This window comes from Coffea arabica, chromosome 3c (assembly GCF_036785885.1).
Source record: "Coffea arabica cultivar ET-39 chromosome 3c, Coffea Arabica ET-39 HiFi, whole genome shotgun sequence".
Lineage (NCBI taxonomy): Eukaryota > Viridiplantae > Streptophyta > Magnoliopsida > Gentianales > Rubiaceae > Coffea > Coffea arabica.
Genome location: NC_092314.1, coordinates 15516603 through 15537542, shown reverse-complemented (window position 1 = coordinate 15537542; position 20940 = coordinate 15516603). Strand labels below are relative to the sequence as shown.

General features: G+C 33.3%; 1 protein-coding gene and 1 pseudogene across 1 annotated transcript; both read right to left on the bottom strand.

Annotated features, from left to right (window-relative positions):
* Positions 1-3025: 3025 nt before the first annotated feature.
* Positions 3026-4327, bottom strand: LOC113735674 (F-box/kelch-repeat protein At3g23880-like). Its single transcript, XM_027262668.1, has one exon. It carries the CDS (start codon positions 4325-4327, stop codon positions 3026-3028), a length of 1302 nt encoding a protein of 433 aa, XP_027118469.1.
* Positions 4328-17625: 13298 nt separating this feature from the next.
* Positions 17626-18636, bottom strand: LOC113735673 (blue-light photoreceptor PHR2-like; annotated as a pseudogene).
* Positions 18637-20940: the final 2304 nt, after the last annotated feature.

The window sequence follows — 20940 nt, the reverse complement described above, 5'->3', positions numbered from 1 at the left end:
TTGTGAGTCTAAATAATAGAGTAAATTGGGATCTAATAATTGTTTAAGTTGCTCCTCGTGGGATTGACCCGATACATACCCTACACTATGATTTTGGCCTATATACTTGCAGTCAAACGGGTATAATTTCGGATTTAACTTGCACTTGTAGTAAAAGCCCGTCACCTGGGATTACTCTTTTTGCTAATGACCTTGTCACATGCCTGATTTTAAAGTATGTATAATAGGCATGTCAATAGTTAGGGTTCGGATTGAATCCCTTTAATTCAAATCCAAATCCATTAAATTTAGTTAGACTCGGATCTAGATCCTTATGAGCCTGAAAAAATAAGTCCAAACCCAGACCCTCCTGAATCTGGGTATCCAATGGGTATCCGTTGTATTTTTGTAAGTACACTAAAATAAAAATATATTAAAAATATAAAGGTTTCAAAAAATATATATAAACACCATCCAATTTTATTTTTAAATACTAAAATTAATATTCAAGAAGTTGAATGCAATATTATAAACTCAAGTAAATAACTACTATCGACTGCTTCTATTTTTTTTTTTTAAAACGTCGACTGCTTCTATTTTTTCTGAAAAATTTTGTACTAATTACAATGACAATGAGGATGAGGTTGAAAAAGAAAATAATCATGAAATCTTACTATGTTCGATCCAATAACCATAGACTATTTGAATATTTTATAAATTTACTAATATATGTATATATATACACACACACACACACTGACACACACATGGGTCTGGGTTAGATTTGATATGGGTTTGTATTACCAGACCCCACCCAAAACCATAACTTTTTTATGAGATCTGGGTCTAGATAGGATCTGGATTTGAGAAATTAAATCCAAACCCCACCCAAGTACATTGAATCTAGATTGGATTTAGATTGGATCCGATCCATTGATATGTCTAATGTACACAAGTGTATCTCAAAGAAGACTGATACCACAATCACTAATACAAACCGCAACGGATCTTCTGTCCCACATCCTGTGCCACTCTCTGTCTCACTTTTTATTATATTGTTATTTCTCATTCATAAACATCATGTTTTAATTCTTTTTTGCTTCCTTAAGATCCAATAACTATTAATTCAGTAAAAAATAAATATAACAGCTTCAAAAAAGCAATATATAATAGAAAATTAAAAAATACAGCAGAAAATTCATAAAAAATCTCATTTTTTATGCATTTTGATTTTTTGAGTATGTTAAATTTTGTGTATTACTGAATTAATAGTTATTGGATCTTAAGGAAGCAAAAAAGAATTAAAACATGATGTTTATGAATGAGAAATAGCAATATAATAAAAAGTGGGACAGAGAGTGGCACAGGATGTGGGACAGAAGATCCGTTGCGCAAACAAAGCCTTTGATCACTAAACTCTAACCAACACTGCAGAATAAGCATGAACAAAATAAAACAAAAATTCAAAGCATGCATCGATTAGAATAGAGATTTGAAGTTGGGGGTCGCTTAACACAAAGATCAAAAATTGCAGAAACATTAAGACAAAAATTCAAAGGTTTAATATGTGATTTCATGAACCATATTGACAAACAGCAAGATTTCAACGAGATACACACATATAATATAGAAACTGACTATAAGTGTAGTTTAAGACCAAAATTCCAGCCCAAACTTCTACGTTGTGACGGACCAAACCAAAGTGCCAAACAAATTTACACATGAAAAAGACGCCATTAACTACAATGATATCTAAGTAACTAAAACCGATTCTTAGACTTAGTGACATCAAAATATTCATGCAAGTACAAGAGATCCAAAGTATGGACCGACCATTAAAGCCAGAAACTTCAAGTTGCGGTACGACTTAGCACAAAGAGCGATATTGCAGAGAAATTCCTACAAAGATTCGAAGTTCTAATTTAGGATTGCGGGAACCATAATTATAAACAGCTAAGATGGTAACCAAAATTTACACATATGATCTAGAAACTCGCTTCTGACTTGTACCAGACCATATGTGGTAGACTTGATAATTTCATGGAATTCATGGTTGCAGATATATGGTATGCAAAATTTAGTAGCTAAACACTACGCACACAATTCTGAGAAGTAGAAGAAAACATGAATTAAACAGAAACTAACTACAAGCGTAGCTTAAAACCAAAATTGTAGGCCAAATTTTTTGAACTGCATGTGGTGACAGTATAATAGACTTGATAACATTCATGCAATTGATGCATGCAAATGAAAAACATGAAAATTTCAACCGCTAAACACCACCCACAAAAGGTTATCGAGCTGAAAACTTCAGTAGCTAGCTAAATACCATCCACAAAAAATTATGGTTTTCAAAAGCTTCACACGAGTCCCAGAAGCAAACCACAACAATTCAGAATCATGAAATTCTATGAAGCACTACAAGGACACAACAGAAAAAGTAAAGCAAAAAAAAAAAAAAAAAGGTCAAGAATCCTGCTTAAAACTGCAGTGATCAATCACCAGATCTCTTCCACAGTAAGAGTAGTGACAGAAGAGGTGTATGCTATATTCATCATCGGGTGTTCTGTCCTAAAGTAACGTTTTGCGCTTGAATCGACCAACCACTGATAGAATTGCTCACACACTGAAGGTGTTGATCGTGGACAAAAATAGTATTGCTCCTATCCCAACTCCCTCTTTTAAGTTTATAGGACATCATCGGTACATATGATAGCACTTGACATGTGTTTAAATTTTCTTAATTTACATATTAATGCTCTAAATGTATTCAAATTTTAGTTCGCTTTTCAAGGGATTATACTTCATAAAGTTGGGAATTCTAGACTACTTCATGCATTATTGCACTCAACTGTACGACTAAAATTGTCAAGAATATAAAGAGTATTCGAATGATCTCAATTTGAATTAAACATGAAACCCGAATGGGATGAAAACAATGAAAAGTTCCAAAGCATCTTACCAAAAAAAGAAAAGAAAAGAAAAGAAAAGTTCCAAAGCAATCCGAAATATATATTGTGAACCACCACTATGTGAAACTACACGATCACTTGAACTTGTCGAGGAGATGAGATAATTTCTTGACCAATGTATCCTTTACCGCAGAAAAGAATACTTTGCCCTTATTCTTCTGGTTGTCCTCCATCTCCACAATGCCAGTGGCGCTAGGCATGACCAAGCTTTCTATGAAAGGAGTGGCACTTACAATCCAAGCACTTCCAAGAAAATCATTCAGATTCTTCAAAGAATTATCTTCTGGATTATAGAGCCCGAGCACACCATCTAATAGCAAACAAAATTTACCATCATCCAATCTGCAAAATACGGTGGAACATGATAACATACTGGCGTTCTTCTTCCATGGTATTGCAAACATCTTAGTCCAAGAATCAGTTACTCCATATTCCTTCATAACCCAAGCTTCACACACTCCTGAGTTACCTTCAATTTTGTCAACAAACATACCGAGGCTAGCTGCAAATATTTTCACATATGCATAAGAATTATCATGATAAGGTCCATCCAGCATCCCAAATTTCTCCGTTGCTAAATCAAAACAAACAATATCAGATCCATTGGTCCTTTTCTTTACCGCCCAATGGAGTCTCCCGTTCACAAATGCACCAGGGCTACAATCCCAAGGGATATCACCATGAAAATTTTCTGCAGTTCTTCTCCAAATTCCAGTCTTCGTCGTATAAACATAAAGTGCACGCTGCGCTGTAGGATAAAAGGAACCAATTATACCCATCACTTTGTAATCATCATTAACTTCATCGTACCCAAAACCATAGCCAACGTAGACGCAATCGTCATTAAGTTGAGCGCCTAAATTGGGCAATATCTTAATTTTTCCAACAGAGGGATTCCACAAGAAAAAGTTACAATTTCTAGCATGTAGAATCCATGGGAACGAAGTTTGACTTATGGAAGCAATACATAGCAACCCGTTACAACTACCCAAATTCGTAACATATTCATGAGAGAATCCTGCCGGCCAATGGTCTAATTGAACTACATCAGTGGGCTCCTTTTCATTCAACAGAGAGTTAATAGAAAAATATTTGGCAGAATAACCCTCGCTGTCTTTGCTAAACACCAATACGGATTTGTTGTCTACAGAAGCACGGTAACTGAGTTGTTCTTTTGTAAAATCAGGACTTGAGATCAACGAAAGCCATGATTTTGAGACGCGCTCGAATCTCCGAAGGGATTTTGCCGGAAGCCTTGTTAGGATTTCAATGATGATATCTGGGGGGATATCCTGAGAGATTCGGAATGGATTTGAGCCCCGAATTGATGTAGCATTAGAAGAAGAACGTGGGCTGTGATTTTGCAGGAAAGGCATTGATTTCGTTTGGTTATGGCTTAAGGCTCGCAGGAAAGACATTGATTTCGTTTGGTTATGGCTCAAGGCTTTCTCCATAGCTTTTCTTGTCTATTATGATCAATCTTTTATGAACAGAAGTAGCATAAGTTGAAGTTACATATGAAAAAGGTAATTACTTAGAAGCCAAGGAATTTGAAGATCGAGTGTTGAAAATAGAAAGTGAGAATTTGTTGATGTGGACATAGGCTCACATAGGGTAATAATATATTCTGGTCATTGAATGCACGCAAGTTTATGGAAAGAAAGAAAGTAAATTACATTTTCCTACTGTATCGATCAAATTTCCAGGAAACTGTGAAAAAGTATTTGTTAAGATTATGTTTTGATTAGCTTGATTACCGAAGTTTATATCTTGGGGGGTTGAAGTTATTTTGGATTTAACAGATTTGGTCTTATTAATTTGAAGCTTCGTATGTTCGTGCCTTGAGCCTAAATTTGTTTGTTGAACCTTCTGAGTTCGTGATTCACACCTAGTTTCTTAATTTTCATTTCTTTCCTTTCTAATCTCTCTCCAATCGTTTCCTTGATTTGTTATAGGGGCCGTGATCTTCTCCCTGCTATAAACCTCCTAGGCATAAATATTTTAATGCGTCAGCATTACTTATCATACCATATGGTTTACTTTTTCTTTGAGGATTCCATATATATATATATATATATATATATATATACACACACACATGTACATATTTATAATATTTGTGTGTGTGTGTGCGCGTATATGTTTGTATACATGTACATATATGTATATAAATACATACGTACATAAATATACATTTATATATGTATGTGTGTACATACATACATACATACATATACAAATACATACATATAGAGTATATATGTATATGTACATATGTATGCATATATGTATGTATATTAAAAGTACTTTTCAATTTAAACTTCTTAGAGAGCCCCAAGTCCCAAGTCCCCATCTTTTTTTCTTGGAATTTCTATTTCTTTATTTTTACCAATAATTCAATCATGTCTCCTATTTAGACGAGGCATAATTTCTTATCTTCAATAATTCATTTACTTCTCTAATTTTACATTCTTCTCTACATGTAACGACCACAACCCGAACCTTGTAAATAAGAATCAAATTGGCCATTTGCCAAACTCTTTACCTTGGTTCCAAAACTAAAATCCTTAAATTTACACTTTGAAAATCTTAAATTTCCTACTAAAATCGAACATGGCAGTACCTTTCCAAAACAAATACACAATTGCAAGCAAGTATAACTTAAAATCTAAAGATAAGTATATTCCTAGTCGATTCACTGGCAAGTATAACTTAAAATCTAAAGACAAGTATAACACCTTTAAAGACCTGGCCAGATTGTTACTTCTATATAATATCCATAATTGTTAGTGTAAAAGAATTACTACAATATCGGTGTATAAAAATTTGATTCAAATAAGATATTCTAAATTGTCTAATAACTTTTGGGTCATTTGCTCTACTACTTAAATAGTCCATAAAAAGAAAAGAACTTCTCTTTCATCTTAAAAAAAAGTGTTTGAAAATCAAATATTTACGGCGCTGTTTGGATTCCAAGTTTTTTGAAAATCCAATACTTGGTCAAATAAAAAGCTACAATAGCACATTCCAAATATACTCCAAAAACATTTCACATACATCTCAAATACACCTAACAAAAATATGAAAAAAATTTTTAAAAAAAATCCTACAACCTCTTTCTTCTTCTATCTACCACTATCACCCACTATACACCACCATACACCACCGTCTACCACCAACACCCTTCCCCTCCACATCCTCCTTTTCCACCACCGCCCTCTCCCCCCTTTCCTCCTCTCTCCTCTCTCTTCGTCTTTCTCTTTCTGCTTCCTCATTTCTCCTTCTTCTCTACTCCTTCTTCTCCTCTGTCCTCCCACACCTTTTCTTCCCTCTTTGCAACCAAATCTGCTTAGAATCTATAGAATTCTGCTCAGAAGTCTCTTAATTTTCTAGCTTCTATTTGGAGTAATTTTCTTTATACAATATCTTCATAGATTCATTTTCCCTTGGATCATTCTTCTGTTTGGATACAATGATTATAGAAATATTATGTGCACATTAATAAATTGTGTTGAGCTATTTTTTGACATGGATTGAGATGTAGCAATGGATTTTTGTTAATCATAGCCAATAAAAAGAAAATATGAAGCAGTAAAAGTATTTATTAGTGAACTTCATTTGCACTTAATCCCTAGAATTTGGGGCTACCAAGATTTTGTCATCATAAACTTTAAAACCATACACATTGCCACTCTTAGACCAGTCAAACTTTCTTTGGTGTTCGCTTGTGTGCAACTATGGGGTTATGTTGATTCATGTTGAGGCTGACTCTTTAGTATTTATAAAGATACTTTAAGATAAGGCTACGTACCCATGGCACATTTCTACAAGAAGTCCATGAATTAGAAAGTTATAATTAGCAGCTTCTATTTATTTCTCATTTTTTTTCAGAAGCAAGCCGACCTGCAGACGTACTTTCAAATGTTGGTGTTTCAAATGGACAGGATGTGGTATATAAGTATTTTGCACAACATCCAGGGCTAGTTAGAGGAACAAGCAAGAGTGCTCATTCTAGATTTCCTCCCACTAATGGAGAATAGTAAAAAAGGAGGATAGTCTCATGGAGGGAGAATGGAGGATTTGGGGCTGGGGTAGGTCTCCCCCCCACTTATTATTGAAGAAAATTATATATATAGTATAAATTGAATAATGTGTCATTTTGTTGTAGAAAAATGATGAATTGTTATTATCAATTTATTATGGTAAAATGGTTATTTCTTGTGTTAATTAACTTTTTTCACATTTTGTATGTTGTTTATAAAGAAACGATAGCAATTAGAATTTATGTAGTATAAGATCAAAACAATTTTTAACATTATTTCATGTTCAAATTTTTTTAAAAAAAAATAAAAGAATGATTAGTTAAATCATTATTGGTGTTATAATTATTAAGGCAACACATAATCTATAACTTAGGAAAACCTTTACTTTAGGGTACCAAAAACATTTTCAAACTAGACATTGTTATAATATGTTATCTACCAAATATTTGAAAAAAGAGACGAGTTATTGCAGCTCCCTTACTATCGACCACTTTACTTTTTTTGGATTTTTTAGTAGGTCTTCAGCGAATATATATTAATACACTTAAATTGTGTATAATTTATCACATAAATACATGCATTTACATTATTGATATCATTACATTTAAACACTTTTCTAATTTTTTTTTTTTACCAAAAATTAAAACTGAGGCTGTCATAACAAATATCCACTGGTTACTCGTTAGCCGATTCTCATATTTCCACCTCTCTTTTGGCAATGTGCCTCTTGCGCCATATTTGTTCGTAATCCATTGTAATTCATTTTCTGGTAACAGACGCATCACGCCCTAGGAGTTTTTCTATGTCACTCCCTGCTATCAATGCATCATGGTGTCACAGAGAATTCAACATAAAACTCACTATTGAAAAACCGCAGTGGCAAAACCACTGAACTTTGACACAGTGACCACCAAACAGGGACTAAATCTCTCTTTGGACTGTAAATTAGGAGGTTTGAAATTCACCTACAATAAAAAAAACTTCAAAAAAGGTGGCATAGTACCTCTTTGGTCTAGTCAAATTCTTATACCTATTAGCTCCTAATACACAGTATCTTTAGACTCCCCACCCTATAGATTAGCATAAATTAGTTTATAAAAATGTTATCATTGCCGTAAAAAAAAAAAAAAAAAAAAAAAAAAGCATAGTCGCAAACACTTGTAGCTCCAAGATCGACATAAAATTGACCTGTATCAGTTTACACTTTTATCTAAACCATAGAAGTAAACTTACCACTATTTAACCAAAAAAATTAGAAAAAGGGCAGGAACTTTACCATGTAGAAGATAGATATTCTAATCATACATGCTGGTTTTCTGAAGTTTGTTTACAACTTAAACTTTCACTCTCCGGCGTGTTTGCATATTAAGAATTAGTTGTTCTTACATTGTCAGTGTTTCTAATCATATGTGCTGCTTTTCTAAAGTTTGTATTTAACTTAAACTTTCACTCTCCAGCATGTTTGCATATTAAAACAAGAATTAATTTTTTTTACACTATCAATATATACACTAATAAATTTAGAACTTATCACATCATCTTAATTTAAATTTAAATATCAAACTTTGTATGTGTGGCATACATTTAGCTAGAACAGTAAGTGTATATACTAACAATACCATATAAAAGGTGTACCTTTTAAATTTTTTTCTTATAATCCAATATTTTCCATAGAAAACAAGAGGTTATTGAAACTAAAATTCCTTGTTTGTCCTAATGAAACTAAAATGTTGGGTTGGCCTAAACTGTGCCATTGTACAGCCTAGTTCGCTCATACGATATTTTGAAGGACAAATTGGAATTCCTTTGAGGATGACCAGAACGAAATAAGTTTGTGTTGTAGCATCAAGTTTACCCACTTTAGCCCTTGATGTTCGGCGTAGTTCCAACCTGCCTATGCTTTGGCCTTGTTTAAAAAGCTATTTTTCTTTAAAAAAAATTGTACATTTTTTGTGAACACATTTTTCAATTATTTTTTTACTTTACACGCATCAAGTCATTACAATATATTTTTCTACAAAAACTCCAAAAAATAGCAATTCAAATGGTCTCTAAAGCCAACATTGGGCCAAGTAGTATATGATTGCGTTGAAGTCAAAGCAGAAATTAGCCCCAATTCATATAAAGCGCGGGATACTTTAAAATGTCAATCACCGAAATTTGAAGTTTCTTGAAGAAATGCTGATACAGTGAAAAAGTAGGAAGAAATTTTCATTCTACTGAATGATATTTAGTACACAAAAAATCTATCTTTTAGGGCTTGTTCTTTTACAATTATTTCGCTTGATTATAGATTTTGATTTTAGATAATCATTAGTATTTTTTATGCTCTCATTCATTTTTGTATCTGGATTATAAAATTTTTAATAGAAGAAAATTTAAAATCCATATTCTAGCACATAGTAACTTTTAGTTGATTTTGATTATTGTCCTTAATTATTTTTCACAATGAGATTTTACAAAATCTGCAATAAACGAGAATAAGCCCTAGTTCTTCGATCTTATGTAATCATTGTAATATAGTCCTAATATCAAGGTACGCTGAGTGTTCACAAATTTAACCATTAATAATTTAAACCAAGCGTAGGCTTTCCAAACAAGTTATAATGCAAGATTAGATTCAAGTTAGGGATATTTTAGGGGAGGTTTCTGATAATTACACATAAATACCTTCCAATATCAAAAATTACACTGCCCTTCCCTTTCATTTTGATGTGACCAGATGTCATCTTCAACAACAATAAAGTGACTCAAATACCCTTACAAAATCGGTCCCTAGAGTGCTAGAAACATGGGGAAAAATAAGTCTTCCAAGTATAATATTTTTATATGTAATTTACTAGTTGCACCACTCGTAAAACTTGTTGAGCAATAAAGGATGATAATGGAAGAATGAAAGATTAGTTAAGATTGTTTCGGGATAATAAAGCTATCTAATGTGGGTAAATGAAAAAAAATTATAATGGATTAAGGAGTTTTTGGTATTCTGAAAGGTGCTCTTAGATGTTATTACATAATAACGAAGGTTTTGAGTTTATTGTTCAAGTTCTGATTTTAGTAAGTAACAACTATGATACTAATGATTAATTGTATAAAACAGGATGTCACTTATGGTTGCACATGACATTGTAGTTCACCACAATGAAAAGAGAATCAGTATTCCTAATGTCGATCTTGATAAATATTCTTATATAGAATTGTTGAATGATGTTTGTGAGAAAGCATTTCATGAATTACCTGGAAATTTTAATTACTTGCTACATATGAGGTGTGAGATTCCAAGTTGTGTTGCAACGATGGATGCCAACACTGATAAGGCAATCATTGGAAAGGTTTAAGTTGCATGAAAATGAACTAGCAATCAACTTATTCAGCCACGGATTTAAGGGGGGGCTGGTGGGGGCTTAAGCCCCCCCCAAGCCGCCGGAAAACCCCCTATATATAGCCTGGGTCCATCACCAAGGCAATGATGTTTGCCCCATACCTGGCACTACCAAGATTGAGAACCTCGATCAGAATATAGGAGCTTTGTCTGTAAAACTGTCCGCAGAGGAAATGGCAGAACTCGAATCTATTACTTCGGCTGGAGTCAAGGGTGAGAGATACGGGCCTGAAATCAGCACTTGGCAAAGTTCTGAAACTCCACCTTTGTCAACTTGGAAGGGCATATGACGAGCAAGTTTGGTTTGATATTTCGTGGACTTTTGTTCAGCTTTAGCTTGGAAGAGCACATGAGTGCAAGTTTGGTTCTATATATATTTCGTGAACTTTTTTTTTGGTTTAGCTGTTTAACGTCTTGTGGAGTAATCACAGGGTACAACATGTGCAGTATTTGAGTTTTGCAGTAATCACGAGGTTCCCGGGTTCTGGACATAATATAATCGAGGGCTCAAGGGCTGGCCCAAATAATTTTACTATAAAGGTGATGCAGTTGTATCTTGAACCAATTGTTCAATTTGTGGTTAGCATGTTAATTTCCTATTTTCTACTTTAATGACGACACTTGCTATTTGAACTTACATGGGATAAATCTATTACTATATAAAAAGCATGATGAGTCTTTAGTGTCCTCGATTCTATAAAAGAACGTAAATCTCAATTTACTTTTAATAAAAAAGGATGAAATTTCAATGTAGGCTAACATAACTTTTATCTTTTTTTAATTGAAAATAGTTATATTTATATTGATAATTATATTTTTATTTTTGCACAAGTGACATATTGGAGCATCTTCTCATAATGTGCAACTTAGATGGTTTGTGATGTTATAAGATATTTAATCAAAGGTTATTTTTTGTCTTAATTTTAGTTATGACTATGTTACATATTTATAAAATAGACATACCTTTATAATTAAAGTTAATATTTGATATTTTAAGATATCATATATTTAAATAAAATAAAAATTATTTTGAACATAACATATTAAGGTAATTTTGTTCGAAAAAATTTTGGCCCCCCCAAAGAAAAAATCCTGGCTCTGCCACTGAACTTATTTGTGGACCATATGGATGCAATTCCTCTAATATGCTTGAATTGAACAACATAATAACCTTTGGTGGGTATTCGGTAAACTTGAAGTGTATGACCTTGTTATTTATTATATTTGTATACATAAATTGGCCAGTACTTTGAACTCAATAATTATATATGCAAATTGGGTTTAGCTAATGATATTTAATCGGAATCTGTTAACAGAGCTTTCAATTATTAAGTTATTATGAAACTTAAGTGAGATACAAAATTGGGTTTAAATTAGATATTTAATAACTGTCCACAAGGCAAGTACTAGAAAAATAAATGTAAATTGACCAAAACTATATTGGAGAAGAGACAATGAAAGTACCAAAATAATATATAAAAGGAAACATGCGCACATGGCTCACACTAAATAACGCATCAGCTTTGATTTCGTTTTGGCCGGCATTGGTAGCTTGATAAGGGTAGATTTAGTCAAAATAGTTTTGGCACAGTTGGAGCACAAAATATTTTTACCTTCCTAGGTTCATTTCCAATTTCCAAACATGTTGGAAGGACTTCTTGGAAAAGAAAATTAAAAAGTTTCAATGGGATATCATTTCTTTTATTAGAAAACCATACCACAGCACAAAAGAAAAACAGATAAATATTCATAATCAAAATAGCTGACACAATTTTTCACACCACGTATAGATTTACTTAGAAGTGAAATATTATTGATAGTCCATTTTTTTTTGTTAATGTCACTCTATTTTCTTTATGTGCTTTCTTTTTTAAAAAAAATGAAGATATAGAGTGTCATTAACAATGTTTCACTTATAATTTACACATAATGTACTGTTAAATGCGATAGTGTACATGTTATATTTTAGTAAGCATCGTCTGGAATAACTCCGTCCACAAATTTTAAATCACTTTCACCTCTTGTTAGTTGATGTACTAAATGCTATTCTTTTTGGGTTGTTGTTGTTGTTGTTGTTATTATTGTTATTATTACAATACGAGAGGGATGGAAGAAGCACAAAGAAAGAACAAAAATTATGAGAACTAAATGTTTATGAAAAATTATTCTAAGTCAAGACATGAGAGGGCTCAATAGCTTGACTATAAGTTTAATTTTCACAATCTGATGTTACGTTCATCAGTACCTAACATATTTCAATACTAACGGCTATCGAATCTTTAAAGGAAAAAAAATTGAAAAAAAAAAAATCTAGGCCTCACTTTCACTAGCGCAAACCTCCACCTAAACAATGCCTAGGGTAAACATATCTAAATTGATATAGAATACAGGATTGCACTGATTTTTGTTGAATCCAAGCACAGAATAATAAATAACCATTAAAATATCAAGTATACAATAATTTAATGACAAATAAATCTCAAGTATAAAGATAAATGACATACAAAATTTAACGTGATTCGATTCCATCATTGATCCTACGTTCATAGAAAGAAGACTTGTTCTTTATTATGAGAGAATAAAATTCATCCAAGAATACAATTTGAATCCAAACTTAACCCTAGTGTAATTTCTCTCATCTCTCAAGAACACTCTTTCACTCATATATAAGGTTCCTGTCGCGCCCCATTTTTCGCGATGAAAATGGTATTTACTAGGATGTGATTTTATTTAAAAGAATATGTGAAAAAGGACCTAAAATGAGACTTTAAAAAATGCAACATTTTGGGCCCAAAAATTAGTCAAAAAGGGTTTTATAAAAAATAGGAATCACCACTTGGTATTGAGTTTGGGTGTACCAAGTCACCCAAAAAATATGTTTAACAAAAATGTTAATAAAACCCTTTTTGACAACTCCAGGTCTTTGAAAACAAGAGAAAATGAGATCGGGAGTTACAGTTGAAAAAAGGAAAGACAAAAGTTCAATTGACTCAAACCTATGGCACCCTTTCAACCTAGTCTAAGTTAGTTGCGTGGTTTAGTTAAAATTTCTCTAATCTAACCCTTAAATTTATCACGTTTGAAAGTTTTCTACATGAATGCAAATCTAAATTTAGAAAATATTGAAAGGGAAAAAATATCCATTCAAGGGTTTAATTGATACCAATCGCATTAATTGCGAAGGCCAAAATAATTTCTTGAATGTATCACGAGTATGCCAACGATGAAATTAAAAGAAAAGAAAATTAAATTAAATTATATACATAGGTGTAAGTGATCAGAGGAAAAGAAATGTAGCATAATGGGTACGGGAGGCAAAAACTTGTGGCATAATTTTCTTATACAGGGATTGATGGGTATTTAAACTAAAAAGTTATAATCATTCATTTCCATGTTCCAAGAATAATTTTCCTAATCTAGACAAGCAAATGAACTAACTTATTTTGCAATTTCTTAAATGACATGCAATTCTAAATGATATGATTAACACCTATAGAGGTAGGGAGTAGAGGAAAATATAATAGGAAATATCATGCAAATGAAAAAAGATAAAAAAAAATGCATGAAAATGTAATGAATCTCATACAAAAAAAATGAATCTAATGCATGAACGATCTAAGGGTGTAGTGTTGGACTAGCCCATTTCTAAAAAACCTTACTAACGTTGGACTAGCAAGTAAGCGAAGAGAGAAACCACAACTAACATTAGACTAGTGTAGTGACGTCATGTATTAATAATACATAATAAAACAAATAAGGCGTAAATTAAAACAAATAAGCACATAAGAGCATGTAGCACGTAACACATAAACATAATATCTAGATGCAAAAATCCTAAGGAAAGCGGATAAAACATATGGCACATAAACCACATAAACACACAAAACCTATCTATTACAGCGGAGAATCTAACTATAATCTAAAATGGGAAAATATAATAAAATAAACCTATCTATCCTATCTATTACAATAGAAGATCCAATTGCAATCTAAAGTGGGAAAACATGATAAAACAAACCTACTTATCCAATCTATTACATTTCGAGGTATTTAAATACCTCCCAAATAATTATAAAATTAACTAAACAAATATAAGAAATTTTGAATGAACATTTGAATCAAATAAATAACAAAGCATATAAAAATATATAAATACATAGGAGCACGTAAGAGCACATAAGAGTACATAATTGACATTGAAATAATAATAATAATAGGGGTACCTCCCTTTTGAAGTGGTGATTAAATGGAGTCAAACTGCCCTATTTATACTCAAAATGAACAAAAGAATCATGGCACCAATTTAATTAGAAATAATAATAATAATAATAACAAATTCACATTAATATGTCAAACATAAAGAAACTTAAGGGCAACTAAAAATTTACAAATCGAATACATTCAAAAGTAACATAACTAGCTATTAAAAAAAAAAAGAAACAATTATAATACAGAGAGTCAAAAAGTCATAAGGGACTAAATAGCAAAAATTAGAAAACTTTGAGGCCAAAAATATTTTTTCAAAAGTTTAGGGGTCAAAAAGTTTAGGGGTCAAAATTAAATAAAAGATAAGTTTAGGGACCAAATTATAATTAAATTAAGCATCTAATTGAAATAAATTAAAAGTTTTTAAGGCTACAGTAAAACTACTCCAAAGATCAATGGCTAATTTGCAAAATCCGTTTCTGATGTCTTAGGAATACAAGGCCATTGGACTACCTTTTGTTTTCTCTGGGCCAAAAATCCCTTCAGCCCAAAGTATAACAAATCGTAATGGAGTGGACCAGCCCACTAAATTTACGAAGCTAAACCCCAAACGCAGTCACCAGTCCAATCGAAACCCAACACAAAAATAACTCTTGGCCCAACTGAAAATCAAGAAACAAGCCCTCCAAAAAAATAAAAATTAGCCCAACACTTTTTTTCTTCTTTATCCTTCTTTTTTTTTTTCTTCCCCCTTCTTCTTCTCCTTCTCAGTGCTACCGAACCAACAGTGATCTCTCCAATCGCAAAAAATTATCAAAATACACCTCTCCGCTCGATTTTCGAGTAAAATTCATTTTTGGGCTTAGTTTTTACAAAAAAAAAAAAAAAAAAGAACCGAAAGTGGTGAAAATGCCAAGAAATCAGTCTAGCTTTTTATTTTTTTAAAACTCTCAGACCTTCACCAAAAACCATAAAATTTGTACTACAACACTCCTTACAACTTCTACAATACAACCATGATTTTAATTTGACAAGAAAACAACATCAAAGGGCTAAATTAAAGCAAAACAGCCCCTAAAACTTCAACAACATCAGTAGCAACAACAAAAGAACAAAAACAAGAGACAAATAAGCAGTAAAACATGCATTTAATCTAATTAATTAAGAAAAGGAAAAGCTGGAAAAAAAAAGAAAAAAAAAAAGAAATAACTCAATGAAGGTTGTTGTCCCTTGGCTAAAGTTTTGATGAAATTCCAAGCTTCAATCCAACCGGTTGCTACTCCTTTTTTTGATGTTGTGTATGAGTGTGTTGGGAGAAAAGAGATGGCCCGATTGAGGGAGTAAGTGGAGTCTCTTTTTTTTTTTGTGTGTGGCTTTGAAAGGGAGACGGGAGAAGTTTGAGAGGGGAGTTGGGAGTTGGAGTCCTTCTCTGTTGTGTTTTTGTGTCTTCCCTTCTTGAGGGAAAAAGAAAGAGCCGAGAGAGAGAGCCTGGGGTGGTTTTTTCTTCTTGTGTCTGTCTTGGGAGAAAAAGAAGCAAGGCCGAGGGCTGGGAGTTTTTTTTTTTTTTTTTTTTTTTTGAGTCCTCTGTCAAATGATGGTTTTTTTTTACCAAGTGAAAAGAACGGTGCCTGGAAATGGAGTGTAAAAATGGGTTAATAGTGGTTTTGGTAGGGAAAATAATTAAAATGTGTAAGTTTAATTAGTCATGATTTGATTTTAATTTTTGCTTTTAATTTTTTTTCATAATTTTCTTTTCTTAAAATAAACCTACAAAAATGAGAAAAAATATACATTAAAATGCAAGAAAATAAATGACTCATCAAATAGAAAATATTCAAGAAAACATAAAAATTTGACAAAAATTTGGCAAAAATTTGGTGTCTACAGCTTGCCCCTCTTTGTCTAGAGTTTCGAAGAAACTCAAGACAAAGACATAGACATCAAATCGTTTATCTGTTTCTGTCAACTGTACCTGATATAAAATAACAAGCCAACATTTGGCTTAAATTATTGGGCAAAAATGATGCAATAACGTTGCAAAACACATGACCAAACTCATGTAAAGTTACCTACAATCTCATCATGGGAATCAGATCAAATGTAGTTCGAATACAAGTGAACCACAATGAAACAAGTGCATTGACCCTCTGTGACATTGCAAAGTCGAAGAAGTCTGAGTTCTCAGAACTTCTAAACATGAAACACAAAATGAATGAGAAAACACAATTGTTAATCAAAATAATTAAGAAAAGTAGGTTGTCATAATTAGAAAAAGATGCGCGGAGGGACGTGGTTACGCTCCAAGAAGGGAGACAGAAAGGTGTGCAACAAACGCTGAGACTCGCCCGCAGAAAAATTAAATTCGATTGTCAAGAAGAAGGGTAGAAGGGTGCGCGATGAATGCTGAGATTCACCAATAGTAAATTAAACGTGATCTGTCAATATTTAGACTGTTCAATGGAACTACCCAAACGCCTAACAAGAAAATGAAAAGGGAATTTCGCCAATTTGATCCCTAAACATTTTCACTTAAACCAATTTCGTCCTTAATGAAATATTTTAACCAATTTAGTCCTTGAACAAATTTTTTACTTCCAATGTAGGACTTTTGACAACATTTTACTCACTTCGCGTGGACCAACAGGGGTATAATTGTCACACTTGCTTAATCTGATGCAATTATTCAAAAGACATTCCCGCCAATGCGATTCAGCTGCATATCTTCCAAGCCTCTGCAACGCTTCTTTCTCCCCTCCGACAAGAGAGGCACTTGCTGCTGGCTTTCCATTCTGCCAGGAGGTAAGTTTGCAATAAAAAAATGAGTAAAACAACATGCATTCCATCTGCCCCCAGTATCCCCAACCCGTACAAATTTTTTTTTTTTTTTTTTTATACAGAAACAGTTCCGTATTACTAAATGCTCAATAGCCAGTTTTAGACAAGTTCGGAGTTCATCATTATTGAGGTTTGATTTACACCATGGATCCAAGTAAATAAATTTGCTCCGCAACCCCACTCTATTCCCAAAATCCAAGCACAGTCAAGAATAAGCCCCCGTTCAAATAGCCATTAGAAAGAAGCATAGACTGTCTAAACTCTTGAGACCCAAATCAACCAAGGACGGAATCTCCCCAGGCTCCACGTCTCCCTTAGCAGGCAATCCTTTCACCTGATCCAGGGCCTCTATTGTCTTCCTAACCTCCAGTCCCTGCACTTTCTCCTTAAACCCACCGTAGTTAGTCGGCATTTCTGTCAATTTAAAGGGCAAATCGTCAATATGATACAATGTGCTTCCCCAAAAGTACTTGACCTCCACTCCTTCCTCTTTCAACACCGCCTCGATATTATCCTCTGCCTTCACCTCGTCATGCGATACCTCCCTGTGGGCATACACAGCTTCCGCCCCAACGGCCTGCGCCAGCTCCACCAGTACAGTCTCTGGCTTCCCAATTCTCACCACAAGATCAGACCCCTCTTAGCCTGCAGAGTTTTTCTCAAGTTGGCGACGGATTCAAGCAAGAAAGTGGCCCTAAACGGGCCAGTCTTATCGAACCCAGAAGAGGATTTCCCGTAGTCCCTCGGGTCGAAACAGTAGACGGGCAAGACTGACATGGACTCGTTGTTGGCAGAGTTGAGGCACTCATTGTCGTGTACCCAAAGGTCGTTGCGGAACCAAATGATTGAAGCACGGCGGAGGGTGGCGGCGTCGGAGGGGTCAGAAGGGTGGCGATCTTTTCCATGTGGAATCTATAAGTACTTTAACAAAAATTTCAACGTCCCCTAACCTATTCATGCCCCATCACTGCTATACAATGCTGCCAAATTAAACCCTCCCTCCCTCAACCCCTTCCATTATCAATGCTTTTAGCACCATTCCAACACACAATGGCAGTCAACTCAAGCCCCTCATGCATACGGTTGATGAGGTTTAGGTTTGAAGTGCAGACTTACTTGATCTTGTTGATGACTCCACTTGATCGTTGCCATCCTTGTCAGAATCGCCATTGTCCATTGCCTCTGATGGTCGCATTCCGTGTTCGATTCTGGCCTCCATCGTCCGTTCACCTCAGCCCTAGTTCTAATCCCAATTTCCCCAATTTTGTTCTGTTTTCCAAGGTTAATCGCATTGGCGGGGAATGTCTTTCGAATAATTGCAGCAGATTAAGCAAGTGTGACAATTATACCCCTGTTGGTCCACGCGAAGTGAGTAAAATGTTGTCAAAAGTCCTACATTGGAAGTAAAAAACTAGTTCAAGGACTAAATTAGTTAAAATATTTCATTAAGGACAAAATTGGTTTAAGTGAAAATGTTTAGGGACCAAATTGGCGAAATTCCCAAATGAAAATATGTTTGAAACCTAGGTAATGGGTGGGATTAAACGCCTAACCTAGGTAATGTGTAATATCTTGTGTGAAGTTGAATTTCAAAGTAGCACCATAAATTCTTTAACATGTGTTAAAAGAATTTTGCTATTACTTGTGGTGTTTGATAAGCTAATGAATAAGTGTGGTTTTTAAAAAATGAAGATTATATTGTTTTGTGGATATATATGTGATTGATTGTCAAAGAATTATAGGGAGTCAGGAAGCTATGGTCATCCCATCTATATTGAATTAGTTTGAGTGGAATAAATTTTTTCTGGAATTGTGAAAGCTTCAAAAGATGCAGGTCATGATGCATACTATGAATGACCGTGCTTGCAGAATTTGTTAGCCACAATGACAAACATTTGTGTTTTTTCAAAATCTATCAGCTTAGTGTATATCTGATATCATGGGGTATTTTATTTGATATACTTTGTAATTTGTGAAAGTCATGTTACGACTCATAAACCTCAATCTATGTTTGGTGATTCTTATGAGATTGATAAAAAAAATAGAAATAGTGGGGCTATTTTCTTTGCTAAATATTAATGCAAAGAATTAGATTACTTACTTGAGGATACTCAAGTGAACATGGATCTATATTTTGAAAAAATATTTATACGAATCTTACGTGATACCATGTTATGATTGCAATTAATGGGTATGAATTTTAAAGTTGCAATTAAGTGCAATATTAAATGATATTGAGTATCATGTTTTTGGATTTCTTAATTCTTTTCTTTGAGTTTGTGTAGATGGATATACAATCAAAAGTGTGAATATAATGTGAAGATACTTGACATAAGTATTTCATATTCTTGGAAAAAGAAGCTCTATGAAATTTCGTAGAGATAGCAAAAATGGTTCCTAGTAGGTTTATAGAGCATTGGCCTACTAGATGAAATTGAGTATTATTGAGAAATAAAGTAGTTCCTAGTAGTAAACTGGTGGTCATCTATGTTGATGATTTCTAGAGAGACTATTGGCTACTAAAATGAAAAAAAAAATGAAAATATTGGGCCTTCAGTTGAAGTGAATATAATTGCTAAATTATGTGAGAAATTGACGAGCGCGGGATATACATATAACAATTAGCTCATTCATAGTCAAAATTTACATTTATAAAGTCCTAAATACCCCACACGCGATTTTTCTGCAAGTATGCAGGTCGTGAGCGACTATAGGATATTAGGGTTGAACCCACAGGGAAGGTTTTCAATTACTGGTGATTTTCGAACTCCTTTATTATTTAGACTATCACAAGTATAAGAAATTAAATTTACACTATAAATATGAAGTAAAAGTAATAAAAATAACACTAGAAAACTCCTAGAGATCTGGAATTCCTTACTACTCTTGCAAATGATATTATCGGTTAAGTGAATGCTATTATCTTGACTAGTCATGGCGTAATTTTCTAATGTATATGAAACATACTCTTATAGTGAATCAACTATACTTGTAATTAAGCCATACCTATTCTCGTGGTTATGAAATTAACTACAAGCTCATTTCTTCTATGAAATAAAATGAAACAAGTCATTAAAGCCACATAGGTGCTCCTCTACTCTCGTGAGTGAACTCCCTAGGTTTATCACTTCCTTGAACTAGTATTAAATTCCAATTCTCATTGCAAACTTAACACATTTAAATAATCACAATTAATGGCCGGTTAATCATGATTAGAAATACAAAAATAATAAATAACTTGTTCAAAATAATATCATCAAATACCAAATTAAATATCACAAACAAGGTATAGAAAGTTCATCCATAACTCTAGACATAAACTTTAACAAAATATGAAAACAAGATCCAAACTTGTATTATAGTTAAACATAAAATCAAATGCAAAAGAGAAAGCAATAGGAGAGAAGTCACCCTTGTCACATGAGTTCTAACTCTCCATCTTTGCTCTTCAAATCTTCATCCAGATCTAACTACAAATACAAGAAGGAAAAACTACACTAACTATACTATACTACTCTAACTA